The sequence below is a fragment of the Thermobia domestica genome, chromosome 10 (genome assembly GCF_964235325.1).
Source record: "Thermobia domestica chromosome 10, izTheDome1.hap1.1, whole genome shotgun sequence".
Classification (NCBI taxonomy): domain Eukaryota; kingdom Metazoa; phylum Arthropoda; class Insecta; order Zygentoma; family Lepismatidae; genus Thermobia; species Thermobia domestica.
Genome location: NC_137463.1, coordinates 226,763,185 through 226,781,690, shown reverse-complemented (window position 1 = coordinate 226,781,690; position 18,506 = coordinate 226,763,185). Strand labels below are relative to the sequence as shown.

Sequence of the window (18,506 nt, the reverse complement as noted above, 5' to 3'; positions counted from 1 at the left end):
GGTAGAGTATAGTCTGAAGCTTTCATTCATTGCGATCTTACAGAAAATAATTACCTTTGAGACGATATAAAGTTATTTCTATATAGGGTTGAAAAAATGGAGTTGTATCATGTTTATTTAAAGGAAAAATGTTGTGAAATGTACGTCGTTAAAATATTAGTGAGGAGGGGAAAAAAGTCTGAACTATTTTGTAGTGTGTTTTCCGAGTTGTTATATTTCACTTTGAGTATGGTGCAGGGGAAAACCACCGCCTAGAAGTGATTTTCTGTACCAAATACAAGAGAAAATTTTCTTTAAAAGCACCAGTAAAAACAAAAAACAAAAAAACAAAACAAAAAAAAATCTGTAAGCTGCCGAAAATTAGGAAAATCAGTTTTTGCAGCTCTCTAATTTCAAAGCTACGGAACATAGCTTAAGCAGTTCGAGACATTGTAGAGGAACTAGTTCAAGGTTAATCGAAGTATCTTCCTTTGCGAAGCATTTCGTACTTGCAGAATGAGTTTTGAAGAGTAAAGTTAAACATCTGGAGAGTAATCCTTATGATGTGGTCTTATTTTCTGAAGTACATTAAGCAGGTCCTGTACAGCTTACAAACATGGTTCCTTCGCATTGTTCTTGTATAATGTCTCAAATCTCTTGAGCTAAATAATATATACGTGTATATAAAACCATAGCTCTGAATGGAAGTTTTGCAAGTTATGTTTATTACAACTTCTTGCTTCTTTTTTTTTCCCGGCTTCCAGTTTCTATAATATCAGTTTTGACTTAAAGATTTCTCGTATTTACTGACGTGAAAGTCGGGTGAGACTCGGCACATGATTTCTCTTGTTTTCATCAGTGCAATTCTGGAAATTGACGCATTTGTTTCTTGAATGTAATTTTCATATTTAAAAAGAAATCTTTTTATATCACTTTACAATATCACGCAACTGCAGTATTAAAAGTCTCTCTCCTAACTGTACTGGAAGTAAGTACACACAAACAAATAATGTTATTTTCAATTGCTCTATTTCAAGGAGAACAATAGATATATATTTTTTAATTGGTGGGATCATGTAGCAAAATTTTTATACTCCTTTTAATTATCCCTGGCGGGAGCTCATGTGGTTCGGATTCCACGTTAAGCTATAGGTCCACGCCTCATATAGCCTCGCTGCTCAAAGGGGCACAAAACTAAAAGTCAAACAAAAATTGTTTTAGTTATCGTGTACAGCTTCATTTTAATTTCAGTTAAGTTTTTTATGTGTACATCTTACTTTCAGTATGAAATTTCATTAAAATAAATCTAAAATAAAATCACTGGTACGGTAATAAAGTAGCATTTTTGTAATTCTTCTTTAATATTTTAGTAACGAGCTTTAATGAGTTGTGTGTAAACTTTAATGCATATTGTTATAATAATAATAAATAATAGTAATAATTTTAAGTTAAAATTATTTAATTTGTAATTTTTATCTTCTATATTTTATTGTGATTGAACAAGTAATTTTAAAATAGCAAATTATAAATACTAAATATATTAATACATAATTATTTTAAATATTATTTTTTTTTAAATTTCACTTTTATCTCATAAGCAATTTTGATATTTTTCAGAAAATTGCGGCAGAGCAAAAAATAGTGTGTGCCATTTTGATGCAGTATGTTAATGCTTTTCTATCGTAAAACTTTACAAATGCTTTTCTGTTTTGATTTTAGTTGCAGCTATTCAAGTAACAAATGTGTCACTCTCTTGTATTACACTGAGGTTCTCTTGCGTTTGTATGTATGTACGAATGTATGTATGTTTGTATGTATTTATATATGTGTGTGTGTATGTGTACGAATATGTGATCGTGTGAATGCAAGTTTGTGTGGGGGAATGCATGATTATGATCAGATTCTCCTTCGAAAAGAAAAAGAAACAAACAGCATAAAATATCAGCCATTTGCCTGGGGTATGTGAAAACAAAAATAGTGTGAAACACTTTGAATTGAAGATTAAAGAAACACACAAATCTAATGACAATAGCTTTATTACATACTCTCCTATTATCCAAGACGATTCTCTTCCTAATTTTCACCCTTATATTTACCCGATTTTTTACTAACTTGTATCCAAATTATCATCGTCCTGTAGTACTAACTAGATGAAAAATCTCCACAAGGCCAAGTTAAGAACTAACAGGCACTTTTTTGCTTAAATTGCCTGAGCTATTATAAAATTTTCATCTGTAATCTCTTTGTATATTACTAAGGAGCATGCCTGTTAAAGTGGAAATGCATTACATTTTATATTCGTATAAAATATAATGCATTTCTTATTGCAGTCATAGTGGGACTTATACACACTTTTTACAAATTAAAAAAAAATAAAAATAAAGAAAGTAAAGTACTCTTCACTGCTCCTGTAATGCTTAGATAGTTACTTAATTTGTATTTGTTGATGCACTTTCTTGTTGGGGCTTACTATATGGATAGTGACGGTGTAGATAGCAAGGGATTATCATTAATCATAATCATGCCTTGGATGGGATTGTGTACTGGCAAATCTGTTATAGTTCTCTTTTTTATTAATTTTATTAATTCAGTTCTCATTTCGAAATTTATAATAGAGCAGCATTGTAAAGTTGTACTGTAGATGATGTCCAATTATTAGCACCTATGTTTTATTTTTTCATATAATATTAAGTGTTGTGTTAGTTGGTTCAACTTATACAAATACCTTACTAGCAAGTTCACTTTTTAATTCTTATGCAGCACTATGATAAAATTATAAAAGTTAATTAAAAAGAAGCTTTATACTAATATTTTAGCAATTGGGTTGTCTTTTGATTAAATGTTGTGGGCAGCCAGCTATTAAAGCCTCTGAAAATGGAGAACTTAGTCCTTCAGACTTGGTTTCCCTTAATTGATTAAAAAAGAAAAACCTTGTGTACAGTTGCATGCTGAATTTTCTTTCAAGTATGGAAGTATTAGCTATTGGCCCAATTAATGTGTATAACTAATTGTTTTTTTTATATATAATTATTTCATCTGGCTGCCGTAGTTAATTCTCATTGGGTCATCCACCAACTTGAAAAACTAACATTCTGTTTTCTTTTTCTTTTTTTCTTGTTAACCACCCTGGCCTGTAGGCTTCGAGTGCTAACATGGAACCCTCCCTGTGTTAAGTAACTCTGCACGGTGGAGACATCTGCACTCACAACTTAGGACTAACTTGCGGCACTGGAACTTGGATCTTTGAACTTCATTACTTGGGTAGGTCCCTGCAGGATCTGACTTCCTTATTATTATTAATATATATATTTTCTTAGAAAACATAATTAAAATTGCCATACTAAAGAAACAAAGAAAAAAATGTATATGACCAGAATGATCTGTGCATTTACCTAGTGTTTAATCTGTGCAAAGTGATTTTGTACCTTCTCGTTTAATAGATATTTTTTCTTCGTCTCTGATCTGTATAAAAGGAATTAAGTAATAATAGTTCCTTGAAAAAGAGATTTTTTATCACTTAAAATAACAAATTAACAACTCACAAAAAATAAAACATTAATATGTACGTTCCTACATTTTTTTACGTAGTTTACATCATACACATATTCATATGATGCACTCAATACATACATAAAAAGATCAAAACGTAACATAAAGAAAAAAAATAACATTTAAAGTGTCATTATAATGTGAATAGTCTCGTAAGTAGTGGTGGTGTTGTATGTCTCTCCTTGTGTCACTAACTATTCATGTTGGTACAAGATTCTTTTTTTTTAAAAAAAAAAAAAATAAAGTAACATCACCAATGAAACCCATTATATATATTTAAAAATGATTTGTTCTTACAAAAAAAAAAAAAAAAAAAAAAACTATTTATAAAAGTAACAATATGACGAAGATGGTGTGTTTTTACTATTTTTTGAGATAGGACATTTTTGGCAGCTGTTTCATTTGACTCCCAGAGGTTTCATAAAAAGCTGCGTAAAATTATATATGCTTTAATTTGGAATTAAGTTGGAAACAAAATGGTGACAGTATTATATTTTATTCTTGCACTGCATTTGCTTTTTCAAGTTGACAGTATTCGTTATAATTTTCTTTAAAAAGAAAATCAAAGCAAACAAGATTACTAATGTTTTTTTTTTTTTTTTTTTTAAACAAATTTGAAAAGAAAAACTTTTTTAAGATCAGGAACAGTTCTTGTATTTATGAAGAATTGCAGTACAAAACTGAAATCGTTGGTAATGAACGTACGTATTTTTGTGTAGAAAATTTCAATTTAAGATCTGTCTGTAAATAGGTTTAGATTTATATATTAAATTCGAGAGGAATATTATTACTGATATTTGTGTAGAAATCTTTATTATTATATTATATAAATAGATTATATAGATATATATAGATATATATATTTCTCGTGCTAATGGAGAAACATTATATGCTTGAAAGTACATATAAAAGAATCAAGCAGGTGCTGTCCCCAAGGTGCTCTGTGAAAATTATTATTTTTTCAAAGTGTATAACATTGTTATTTAAATAGTCCATACAACATGCCATTATGAAAGAAAAGGAGAATAAAATTGCCTTTATTTTGCATCTCAAAACTTGCTGATTTCAGTTAACACTGCTATTTTCAATTATTACTATTTTTTTTTAACTATACGGAAAAAATAATGACTTTTATTTGAGAAAACAAATTTAGGGTAAAATAGCTTTGTTAACAATCAGCTATAGATCTGTTTATATACATTAGTGTCATTTCAGATTTATAAATGTGTATTATATATGTACTCTTTCGTATAGCCAGTACTTTGTTTTCAGTAGATGTCCATTACTGAAATTTAGATATTGAGACTGTTTCTCTCACAATTGATGGTGAAGGTTTAAGATTTAACTGATGCGTGTGAATGATGTCCATTGTGCTATATTAATTATTTCCAGTTAAGATTTTTTTTTTTTTTTTTAATAATGCCTGTTTGGGAATTCTTGTCTTCGTTTTATATAATATACTTATTGTGTAGTCGAGTGTACAATTTTAAAAATAAGAATGCTTATTGTTTTTGTTCTCAGTTTGTTGAGCAAGAGATCTGAACAAAAAATCTTATTATGTATATATACACATATAATAATAATACAATCTTAAAAATTGCAATTGGCAATTAAAACACAGTATTCGGAGTCATTAGAAATATAATTCAAAATTTGCCATTGTATATTCAATAAAGTTAGTGCCCAGTCCTGAGATTTCTTAATCACAATGAGAGTTACAATTCATTATTCATACGTGTTTATATATATATATATATATATATATATATATATATATATATATATGTATAGTAGAAATTTGCCTACGTAGAGAGGATATATCAGTACACATACATATGTGCCAAATTTTTGTTCTGTTGTTTCCCTTTGCTGATTAATACGGCAATAGTTTCATTTGTGAAGTGTTAGTTAGGGCAAACATTGTACTTAAGATTCTTTTTCTTTTTTTTAGTAAACACAAATAATTATTTTGTTTTGTGATAACTTTTTTTTTTTTTTAAAAAAAAAAGAACAGTAGGAACTGTTACTTAAATTGCCTGTACATGTTTTGTAGATCAAGGTTACTTATTTTACAAATAAATATATAAAAGTATATATTACAAATATAGAAAATATACAAAATACTGTATGTTATATGTTCAAAATTTAGTCGGTATTTTTAAACAAGAAAACTTCGTAATACTTTGATAAGACTTAGTAGATGAGAGACGAGCGACTAGTAATGTACTATACTTACAGTCCCTATGACAGTCTCTTCAGATTAAGATAAATGAAGAAAGTGCCATTTTAAAAGGTTGAACAAATACGAGCGATACTGCGACGGATATGCATGTGTTAGTGGTGGCTATGAGAAAGTGATTTAATCGTGAAGATGTAGAAAAAATTAAGGTATAAATATGAATTTAAAAAGTCTTCTTTGCCATTGCAGATTGTAGTAGCTGTTTTATGAACTTTAAAAATATAAATAACGGTGTGTAGATGCCACAAGAAATACATACTCGTTCAGATATTGAGGCCAATGATAATTTTGGACGAATCAGAAATAGTGTATATAGGCATATGTTTATACAAGTATTTATTCAGAAATTCAGTTCAGTACAAGGAAATTAATTCCTTCGCATGTTAAGTACATATTTTAGATTTTCTATGAATATAATTTGGCAGTACTTTTTTTTTTTAAAAGAAAGATAATTGCTATTTTATAACATTGTGCGGTAATCAGGAAATGTGTATGAAGTGCTTGTATTTCGATTTGTATAAATTGAAGCATTATTATTATTATTAATATGTTATGAATAAGAATAAAATTCGCATTGCATTGAATTTCTATTGCAATACAAGCGTAACTGGGTATTCATATGCTTCCAATAATACAAAGAATAGGACATCAGCATCGAAGTAACACAGTAGGCCAGGAGTTCTTAACCTTTTCCACTAGGGTTCCACCGTAATTAGTATTGCTGTAAGTCGTACATACCTACCAACAACGGCTCGCATACTGTCAGTAGTACACGTAATACAGATTGAAAAACAATGCACTAGGTTATCGATTTCTGGTTTTATAGGGTTGAAAACAAACAACACTGAAAAATACGGTTATGTACATGTAGGTTGGAAGTTGATTTTTTTTTTTTTTTTCTATTCCAAACATAACATAAGGAATTTTCGCTGAATAATCGGTTCATGTAATGTTAACAAGTGTTTTGATGGATGAATATTCCACTAATCCAAACCAAATTGTTGACTGTTATTAGTTGAGTATTTGTTGATCATATTACTGAAAAATATTAGTAAACGGTTAATATTCATACAAACACACACACATTTTTATTCTGTCGACTTTGTCGTACTTGCTGTCAAAGAACGTGGATAGGTATGGTTGAAGTTAATTGCCGTCTTCGTATATATTCGCATGTGAAATTGAAAGATTAATAAGTTATAATAGCATTTATGTGGACAACCACACCCGATTGCGAAATGTAGTCCGTATTAAAGGATAATATTAGGAGATAAGAATCTCAATTTGCAGTACTGTATCTCAGATTAAGTGGATTGTACTTAATTGAATTAACATATAAAAATGCAGTTGAAATTTTGCTCCTTGAATTTCGTCGTGAATAGGCGGAGCAGTAACATGTCACAAACAGTGATCACGTGAACCGTTTTACCAGTTATTCCTGTATGCTTGAAATTCGTGCATTTGTATATAGAATACGACTTAAGGAACAAGAAATTGTTCCCTTGAAATGGGAATGCAATAATTCAAATTACGACAGCTTTAAAAGCCTTGGAAAAAAAAAATAATAATACATTTATTTTGTTTGAAATTCCAAATATAATGCTGGTAGTAATTGTTGTAAATATGTAGTTGTAAAATTCTTCCAGTTATTTAGACAATATGAATAATGCAATATTTCACATCATCCGAACAAAATATCACTTATTAGGCACATGACACTTAAGCGGAAGAGCGAATAACTGCGTGTATTTTGTGTTTAGGATATTGATAGGAATGAAGCCGTGAATCAGTGGGATATAGGAATACATATTCCCAAACATGTAGATGTAACCGCGCAACTACAATATGCTCAAAACTGATTTTTTTTTTTTTTTTTTTGTCTCCACGAAGAGTAGTACTTAACCTTTAACGTATGAACATGTACAATGCGCCACATATGACTTTGCAGTTGGAAAATACGTGAATTACTCTATTACTTACTTACGAGTAACAAATAGATGAGATCATTCAGAGTATAATGTATCGCTATGGGTAGCAAGGTTTCAAGAGGTATGAATCTAAGCAAGTAGTGCATGTGCTATAGCAATTCTTTTTTGAAACCATGACTTTTATTTAATTACCAGTATGACGAAAAAAAGGAACAATTTTAGTTGAGGCTTTTACCAGTGTATAGTGTGTTCAGAATTTACACACAATTACAATTAAGACCAGTGGTAATGTGTGACGAAACTTGTTGGAAAAGCAATTTTGTTATATTCTTTTGTGTGGAATTTGTGGTAAGATAGTGACTGAAGTGAAGAATTCTGTTCTAAATAGTCTCTTCTCCATTGCTTTTCTTGTTTGTAACTTTTTTTTTTTCTGGGAACAGTTTTTAGTAATAATACACCGACTGTACTTGTACAAGATCCATAGTTATGGAATTAAATTTATGCTAAATGAGAGTTTCATATTAGTTGCAAATTTACAGAATTACAGGATGTAACTGAAATCATTCGAATAACTGGAAAAATTCAGGATTTTTAAAAGTGTATTTGTTACATTGAATTCAACCAGCTACGCTTATGTACGACTTGAAAATTTCTAGGTAAGACATGGCATTGTTTTGTGTTTTTTCAGTTTCTAGCTTGTTAGCGAAACAAAGAACAAAATAAGTTTGTGCAACTAATTTCGGTATAGGTGCATTTGATTTTAACTCACGCATTCTATTTACGGGAGGAGAAGTAGGAAGGGAGAGAAGCAGACAGACTCTATTACAAAATGTATTTGATAAGGGTTGTCTTAAAAGTGGAAATAATGATTTTTTGGTGATATTTTAGCACTATTTGTTTAGTACTAGTGTTGTAAAATCCACTTAAGCTTGTCTCAAAAAGAGGATACGCTTGAAAATTTCTCAGGTTGTTATAGTGAGTGAGTGCCATGTTCGTCCATTGAGGTAAAGCCGAAAGAAATATATGGGATAAACAATTAATGCTGTGTTAACATTATTTGTAGTTTAATCTAATTGATAAGAAGGGAGAACATATATACTATAAACTACAAAAACTATTAACAACGAATTACTTCTTTTTGAAGCCGCTAAATTAAAACTGTTATATATGTTTATTAGCAATTTTTATTCGCAAGTTCCTAAATTTTCTAATTCTTACTATGAATCACAATGATCTTGTACTGTCACTTCGGTTTACTTCCTCTAATTCAAATGTTATAAAGAATTCTATGAAAACTTCCCTTTTCACAAAATATAATACTGAACTCAGCTCGTTCATTTACATAAGCTGCATTCGTACAATACTTCGCTCTTATTCTTTGAAGCATCACACATTGAATTAATTTTGTGTTTGATGATCGTAGTAATATTTAGCGTAATTAAAAAAGTAAATAATAAAATTAGAAAGTCGGGTAGTGCCCAACTGTGTGTTTTTGATAGCGATAAAATTTCCAGAAGAAAGTTAGAAAATACTTCAATATTAAAAATAGTGACAATTCAGTAGATAACAGATCGTCGATGTAGAATTAACAAATCTTCGCCTATATTCCGTTTGATGATTGGGTGTTAAAGCCAATGAGTACTAATACATTCGGATAACTATTTCATTTAGAGTTTAAAGTAAATATGTATTAATGCTGTTTGCATCAAATTTTAAGTCATTGCGCGTAAAGTCTGGGAATGTAATGGAAATATGTATAATAAAAGTAAGAAGAAAACGTCTGTACCATGTAAAAATTAGGCGGAATGTTTTTATTGATATAATATTTCATGATAATTAAGAAATGACTATGAAAAAATGTTCATGTTGATATATAAACGTATCGGTATTCCTAGGTTATTATTCGGTATTCTATTTGTATTTGTCTGTGTGTCAGTTCATATTGATACGCTTTTGACAGTGTTTAACTCCATAGTCTCATTAGTGTGTTTCAACAAAGAAAACAACGATCTAGTATTTGGTAAATCAACAACGAAGTTCATACGGTAAAGGTTAATACTTAAGTGATCTCAAATCAATTTTGTTTCAAACAAAATCCGTTTCGTCTCTTATTGAAGATAGCGGCAGGCTACTTAACACAGAAATAAATTTAAAAACAAGAAAGGAAAACGCGTTTTAGCATTACGTATATAGTATATAAATAATAGATGAATAAGTAAGTTAGAAAAGAGCATGTATATTGTTTCGTTTTGTTTGTTGGTTACTTTCTAGTGTAGGAAAACAAAAAGTGTGTCGGGTGATTTAACGATGTAAAGAGCTGTGTAACACTTGTTGTGTTACAGTGGTTGGGAGAATGTGCATTAAATTGTCTTGTAAAATATAAAGAAAAGATTTATAGTATTAGATTTATAATAATAGCATGTAGTTACAAGCAATACAAAAAGCAGTTATTCATTATTGTGTGTGTAATCATATTATTGATTTTATTATAATTATATTAAAAAAAATATGTACATAATTATTATACAATAGCATGAAGCTTGGACAATTATTAATCCAATGTTAATTTTGAAGTTGGGTTGTTGTTGGCTCATCATTACCGACTTGAGGTTGGCCAGTCGTTGAGACAACGTTAAAAGTTTTACGTTGGCGCAGCTTCCCAGCATAAGTTTGAATTTCGTCCAAGCATCAGTGCTATTTCATTAAATACTAGTTCTCAAAAGCGTTGGAAAATCAAAACAACAAAACGTGATTTTTCGTTTTCATGTAAAACTAAAACTTGCTATGAGCACCAGTACTTAAAGAAAGCGATCGACTACTACATATTGCTTGATGAGGGTTTGTTTTATTTTGTAATAAGAAAAAAAAATACGTAAAAATTAGTCGCAACAGGGTGTCAAGAAAACTAGTTGCTTCTAGAATAACAGCACAGATGCCATTTTGTACATAACGAACAATTAATCATCTTAATACTCAGACAATGATATTACTATTGTACTCAATGCTATCTGTGATGTGACTGGAAACTGACTTAAAGAAAAGAAGTTTTTGAATGCAGCAATGGAAGAGGACAGGTTTTTGGAGCTGAAATCATGCTCCCAGCTGGATGGCAGAAGATCGATTTTTGTTTTTTTTTTTTTTCGTTTTTGGCCTCAGTGGGGAATATCATCCGAGGTGCATGCATAGTCCAAAATGTTATAAACGTGTATGTCACTTATTATTATTATTTTTTTTTTTAGAATATGGATACGTTGTCACCTTGCAATACATATGTGTGAGAAAAAAAATGCTTTTTTCTTTCAAAATTCCTATTATCTTTTTCCCTTCGTACTCTGCAGCAGAAATGCATTTCTATTTTGATACATGTTCTTGTGTGAATATTTTAAGGACGATAACGCAGAGAATTATGTTTAATTTAAGACAAACAAAACTATTCAAGTTTGCTTTTTCTTCCGAGTTAGTCATTGGCCAAGGAACGTATGTGGGTGGTGATGGATATAGAATATGCATTTCTGCTAGTAAATGTGTATTAATTTAAGCAAATTGGGGAGATCTGGCACAAATACCTGAGTTTAGGGCGCTTTCACATTTAATTTGTATTAACGTTCTTTCTGCTTTGCACTTAGCATGTAATGTTTTTTCTGAAAATTTTTATAGAAATGCTTCTATGTATAGTTTCAAATATGAGAAACGTAATAAATAGCACCACTGCTACTTGCCTTACGCACAGCTAAGCAAAAAGAATCGCATTTTGCTTGACAAATTTCTTTGTTTTTTGTTAAAGAAAATCAACCTGATTTTATTTTCCATCCCTAAGTTTTTGAATGTAGCTTAGTGGATCTGCACATTTTAGGCTGGCTTTCTTATGTTACTTTGCTTATTTAGCCATAATTCTCTACGTATATTGTTTTCAGCGCATTAATTTGACCGTTTGTTGTATTAATTCAGTAATGCAGCTTTAGTTATTATCAGTAATCAAGTCATAATTCCATAACTTAAAGGCTAGTCATATGAAGAAAATTAATTGATATGCACTACCACAAATCAGTAGTACGAGTTTTCTTACTGTGAAATATTCCTTCATTTATACAATTGTCATACTTACTAAAACTTCAGCTAAACGCCTTGACTTCGAATCGATTGCAATGGTACGAATTTTATGCCTTATGTGATATCTACGATGATGTGAAAGCTCTCTTAGACTTGTATGGTGCCTCAAAGTGATAAGTCGCTGAAACTGCTCACCACGGTTGGCAGTCGCCTACAGGTTTATACGATTTCAAAATTTAACCGTTTCTACCCGTGTTTGAAATCACAAGCTAGTTGGCGCCTGCCAACTTCTATTTGTCCATACGTTGTGATAGTGTACTAAAGTGAAAAATGAAAATATGGAGCACAAAACAAGCAGAATACTTGACAGCAGGACGATGACTTGTTATAAAACATCCTATTTGTGGAAAAAGTTTTTCACAAGCCGCGTTGAAATTGATTGATTAATTTATGTATAAATGTGTCTATACACCATTAATTTGAAAGATGAAATGTACTATTAACGTAAGCTTAAAAGCTCAGAAACTTGAATCAAATGCAGTTAACGGGTGCAAAGACCATCATGCAATATAGTGTAGCACATACAAGCTCTTTACCACACTGCCTTGCTTTCAAGAGACTCGGATTACGCAATTAGGCTCGGCTGTAAAACATATGTTGGATAATCGCATATTGTTTCTCAATCACCAGAGATTTGGAAATACCTTAAAGTTGGATTCTGAAAAGTTGCCAAGTACATCGAATTATAAGGAACAATACAGCATCTCTGATTTGTAATTAATGTGTTGAATAGAAATTTTCATAAGCCTAATTATTTTGAAAAGTGCAATGCAAGCATTTATGATAAGTTTTTAGTATTAATGACATGGTGGAATGTACCGTGGATCCTGATGAAATTTTTATTTGAAACATATTTACACCGAATAAGTGAGGATCCTTATAGCTTTTAATTCTTGTTTTCCATTATTTGCAGTGTAAGTCCCTATTTTCTACAACAATTCTCTGGATGTGCAAATCTTGAATCACTTTGGATTGAACCCTCGTCAGCAAAAATACTGCTATACAGGGTGTTTCAAAATAACACCGACAACGTTTGGGAAGTGATTCCTGACACTAAAATAAGACAAAAAGTATAGACCAATCTGGGTGCACAAATGCTTCCTTTCGGAGTTATAGGCTGCCGAAAACATGAAAAAAAATTAACTTTAAAGGTCCATAGCTCCAAAACTGTGGGACCTAGCGTAGTCAGGTCAAGACTTCACTTAGGAACTAGTGTGTGTGTTTTCCAAAAATACATGTTTCAGAACCCTAAGCTACTCATGCAACAATTTTTATAGAGGGAGTTTGGCTACGGGCATATAATTTGAAGTACTTACCAACTATCTCTGTAAAAATTGTTGCAGAAGTACAGAGGATTCTGAAACTTGGATATTTGGATAAGGCACACACTTGTTCCTAAGTGAAGTCTTGACCCGACTAGAGTAGGTCCCATAGTTTTGGAGCTATGGTCCTTTAAACTTCATGTTTTCGGCAGCCTATAACTCTGAAATGACGGATTTCTGCACCCAGGTTGGTCTATACTTTTTTTGTCTTATTTTGGTGTCAGGAATCACCTCTCAAACGTTGTCGGTGTTGTTTTGGAACACCCTGTATATTTATGTATCAGTAACGTGGAAACTGTAAATAGTACTAAAATGGACTTGCTTGTTTCAAAACTTTTGAGAAATGGAAATAAAAAGAAAGTAATAACTTATTATTTTCAGTCATCAAAGACCAATGACCAACACGCTTCTCATAGAAGACCTAATATACAATGATTAAAAAAAATGAAAGACAAAGAAAGGTGTAAATCGAATATAAGATTGTAAGCAAATAAAGGATCTGTTAAAAAATAGTAAAACAGGTGAAAATGGAATAGATGAAATACGAAAGAAAAGTGATTAAAAGAATAGTAATAATAATAAAACAGACGCTAAAAAGATAATCCTCAGAGCGTTAACTGTTTCAATGTCCAAATAAATGCGATAAGAGGTTTGTCCATCAAAACCTGACTAATAGTATAAGGCAGCCCTAAACTTTCTGAAATTGTATATGGTTCAACAAAGAGTTCATCAAAGATACACAAGGTTGACCTATAATTTCAGGTTACCTGCATACCCTTGTCCCAAATTCCAAATACATCAAAAAATAGCTAGTTGGTAAAACAGGTTGTCACTTCCTTTGTATAAGCTGGTATCTTAGTGATAGTTGACGTACCAATCAATTTCTCATGGAACACACACAACAATTACAGAAGAGAATTAAGAATCAAATTATTGAAATGTTGAATTAAAAACTAAGTACATTATTCTTTGCTTGCGGAGATCAAGTTTATAGATTTAAGGCATAGTTATGGTGAGTACCATTTCCTGATGAATGTTATGAAAGTTAAATGATGATGGCATGAATAAAATATACGTGTTTCGCTATGTACGATGGGGTGATCAGAAAGTAAGGTTACAGAGTCTGCAGTGAAACGTGTATATATTATAACCCATACAGCCAATAGATAATACATACATTAGGTTATTTTTCGACGTAGTCTCTTTATTGGTTGAGGCAGTCGTCTCATGATGAGTTTGAAGATTCTCTCCTGTAAAAATCCTCTTCTTTCGTGTTCAGCCACGTCATGAAGTGTTTCACCTCCTCGTCTGAAGCCGAACGCTTTCGAACATTTTCCGATTCTGTCATCAGATGCCGTAACGTGATTTGCCTGTTGTCCTCAATCAGCTCCACCACGCGAGCTGTTCAAATCTGTTGATGTCGTGCTGAGTTGACCTTTGCGCTCCTCTTCGGTGACGTTTTCCCTACCAACTGCAAAGTGTTGACGAGACATTCAAGTCTCTCTGTAAACCTCTACCAGCTGCCGGTGCATTTCAACCGCGGTTACATGTTTCGCCCGAATAACTGAGTGACTTCTTTGCGAGACCAGTTATCTAAACAAGTAACCATTTGTGTTGACCTACAACAAGCACAGTAGGTACCGGGTGGCTGAAACTTCACAGTTGCCAGCTCCATGTATTAAAATTAGCGCATACCTTCATTCCCAGAAATATTGATCTTGCAACCTTAGTTTCTGATTCTTCCGTCGTAAATGACACTATTTTATTGCAGGTCTATTCGTAATTGAAAACTGTATATAAAGTTACAAAGGAGTAGAGAAAGTAATCAGTATAAACGTAATTAGTAGCATTTAGTTAGAAAGGACTCAGCCCCACATGGAAGCCTACAGGAAAGCTTTGGAAATATGACATTATAGCTTGGCTCACGAATCTCTGCCGCGGTTGACGGCAAAAAAAGAATTAGAGTCGCGGCAGAGATTCGTGAGCTAAAGTCTAATAACTTCGTACACCACAGAATTGAAATATCAAGACAAAAATATATGGAAGATTGAACAGCGTTTTCAGACTAGAGCTGTTAAAATTTGAATAAATCATTATTCGAAAATCCGAACAAAATTCATTATTTGAATAATTGTTCGAATATTGGAAACGAATATATTCGAATAACAGCAGAAAAATGATTCAAATAATTTTAACAGCACCATTTCAGTCACGCTATATCATACGCTAACGAACCTCCAGAGGGAAGTTAGATATTCAGAAACAGTTCTTTGATCGAAGAAAACATGTTCCTAAGTTAGAAATAGTAATAAAAGATTTTTTTAAAGTTTGGATAAGCTTGATTTTGTTTTCCTCTTTTTACAGTAATCCAACTTTCAAGAAACTGAAGAGAAATGAAATGAAATCTTTGAGTTTTACGTTCCACGATTGTGCCGGCAAGGCTAAAGGAGACGATGATGAGAAATGAAGGACATGGTGGAATGAAGAAAGTGAGAGGAAACGGGAAAATCCCGAGGAAACCCACGCACACGGTGTTTGTCAACCACAAAGTTCACTTGGCGCGAGCTGGGATCGAACCAAGCAGTGTTTCTTTCAAAAAAAAAAATCTCCGAGGGGGTATTTTCAGGGCCGGGGGGTAACGTTGGAAACCAAAAGTTCAATGATTTCACAATGCAAAGTACTCTCAATTGAAAATATAATCATAGGGAAGTGGTGGCGCGTATGGACGATTTAAAGATAGAATTTTCCTATGAAGAAAATAACAGACACGTATAGAATACTCAGTTAGTATTTGATTGAAGAATTAGATTCGTACTCGTAAATCTACTTTATAACACATTTATGATTCTAATGATTATAATAACATGCGATTTTTTTTAAATTAAGAATTTGTAGTCCTTCCTGTTATGTTCCTCAAAGCTAACCTGCCGACAAAGCTGAGATGGACACCATTGTTTGCAGTTCAATCACTAACACTTCATAATATCCACATAATTATGTAATACAAAAAGCTGAACTGTGAAGCACGTAAGTCAAACTGTAAGACAATTCTTCCTCCCGAATACACGCATCCACACTCACATCACAAAATAACTTCATTCTCACGTAAAAAAAAAAAAAAAAAAAATTAAATAAATAAATAAATAAATAAAAAGGCAATTGGTATTAGTTATTTTAAAAGTACTTTTCACTTAACGTAAACGCATTCTTCTTCGCTTTTTGGTTGCATAACGTTCTATAACTTTGCAGAGAAATTCTTCACTAGGAATTTCTTCTCCTTCAATGGAAATTCTCATGCAATGGTCCAAGGAAGTTTCCCCTAATCGATTCCTCAACGGTGTCATTATTCTGTTCATGGCACTGAAAGATCTTTCAACGGTGGCTGTTGATATTGGCACTGTTAGAATTTTTACACTGGCCTTTTTAAGTTCATCGTATCCAAAAGAAGATGTTAAAATGTATTTTAATGGTGATATCTTGTCATTCACATTTGGTGCCAGAAATTTGAAAGATTGAAGATCTGCGTATAAGTGATCTTCATCTATGCCGGACAGAATGCTACAGAGACTTTTCACATCTGATTCTTTGATATGTTGAATAGAATCAAATGATTGAAAAAATGAACACGCTGAAATCAAATCAACAGCTTGCTTATTAAACCTTCTGCCCATTTCAGTGGCTACAGCATCAGCGAATTTAGCAAGCATTCCCAAACATTTCTTTTCTTCAGACGGATCTGACTTGATTGTTCGGATTCCTGAAAGTTTAACTTTCATTTCGTCGTAAGTAGTAAAAATGGTACTAGACTCTTGTCTTGCTGCTTTATTTGCATCTTCAGAAATTGACTTCAGATGAGCCTCAGTACTTGAAATCAGCTGGAGTAAATTCGCTAACTGACAGCCTTCCTTTTGCAGGTACTTACTTAGATTTGAAACGGATTCCAGTATCTCTACCAACAAGCACAATGTTAGAAGAAAGGTTGAGCTTTCCATTTCAATTAATATTCCACCTGCCAAGGAACAAAAATCTCCACCTTCTTTATATAAGTGCTCTAACGTCGTCATTATTGATCCATAACATTTTTTAATGGTTTGAATGGTTTTGTGATGACTGAGCCAAGGTACATCCATGGGTTCTGGAATTTTCAAAGTAGGGTCCTGTAACATTTTTTGAACATCGTGAAGAACAGCTTCTCTTTTCGGAGATTGGCGGAATATCTTGCAAATGTCCCTCACAACGTAAAAAAATCTTTTTACACATGGAAACACATTTTTTGCACTTGTCACTGAAAGGGCCAAAACATGCGCTCTACAATGTATGTACGGGACATTTCTCTTTGCCTTTTCTGAAATTCTCTTCTGCACCCCAGAAACACTACCAGAGAAATTAGAACCCCCATCGAATCCACATGCCACAAGATTATCAAATGACAAATTTCGTTTGGTTATTTCATTTTCAATACAATTTGTAATAGTTTCGGCCAGTGGCGGCGATTGGCCGTTAAAAGTGGGGGGGCAGGCATGATTTGAATATTTGTATATCAGTGTTAGTTTACCTGGTTGATGCTAACACTTTGTTTGTCGAAAGATTGTATAACTAATAGGATACTATATTTTTAAGTTAAAATACTATATATTCTATTTCATATTTTATTAAGGAAATTGACAAGAGCAAGGGAAGTAGGTACTAGTTCTTTGTATTCTTAAACAACGAAAGTGTAAGAAGAGATTTGATTTCTTGCTCATGAACATCTTAAAATGCTGTCTGGAAAATTGTGTGATCAGATTATTTAATAACAAACTTGCAAAACAAATAAATAGAAAGGATAATAGAGGGTTAACCTAAAAGAAATAGACAAGTTATGCTATGTATAATTTTTTTTGAGCAAAAAGATTTTACCGGTGGTACATGCATACATACTTGAAGTTTTGCGGCTGACAGTTTTTCTTTTGTTTCAATGACGGGTGTGTGACGTAAGCGGCCCCGCCCTCGAACTTGACATTGACGTGGCTTGGAGGAATATGGCGAGTCAAGTTGAGAAGGCTGTGTTCCGGAATATGCCAAGACAAATTCAGTTACTGTAGTGCAACGTCATTTTAGGACAAAGTATGGGAAAGACCAACCCACACGACAGTCCATTTATGACTGGGTGCATAAATTTGAAGAAACAGGTTGTCTGTATAAGAAATCCACGGGAAGACCTCCAGTGTCAAACGAAATAGTTGAGCGCGTTCGTGCGAGCTACGCTCGTAGCCCGAAGAAATCAACGACATGTGCAGAAAAAGAACTTGATATCCCTCAAAAGACTGTCTGGAACATTCTATGCGAACGTCTCAAGTTCTATCCATATCGACTGCAATTACTGCAAAGTCTCAATGA

The 18,506-nt window shown here is 32.4% G+C and overlaps 2 protein-coding genes across 4 annotated transcripts in view; one reads left to right on the top strand and one right to left on the bottom strand.

Annotated features, from left to right (window-relative positions):
- how (protein held out wings) overlaps positions 1-10,931 on the top strand; it is a 267,883-nt gene extending 256,952 nt beyond the window's left edge. For all 3 annotated transcript variants that reach the window (XM_081729155.1, XM_081729156.1, XM_081729153.1), the window contains exon 8: positions 3,117-10,931. The gene's annotated coding sequence lies outside the window, so the exon portion shown is untranslated. The remainder of the gene's footprint in view (positions 1-3,116) is intronic.
- Positions 10,932-16,318: 5,387 nt separating this feature from the next.
- Positions 16,319-17,191, bottom strand: LOC145661822 (uncharacterized). Its single transcript, XM_081727159.1, has one exon. The coding sequence runs from the start codon at positions 17,189-17,191 to the stop codon at positions 16,319-16,321; it is 873 nt and encodes a 290-aa protein (XP_081583285.1).
- Positions 17,192-18,506: the final 1,315 nt, after the last annotated feature.

What these genes read in the sequence shown, in the direction of transcription:
- LOC145661822 (XM_081727159.1), bottom strand. Translation starts at nt 17,191, where the DNA reads ATGACGACGTTAGAGCACTTATATAAAGAAGGTGGAGATTTTTGTTCC.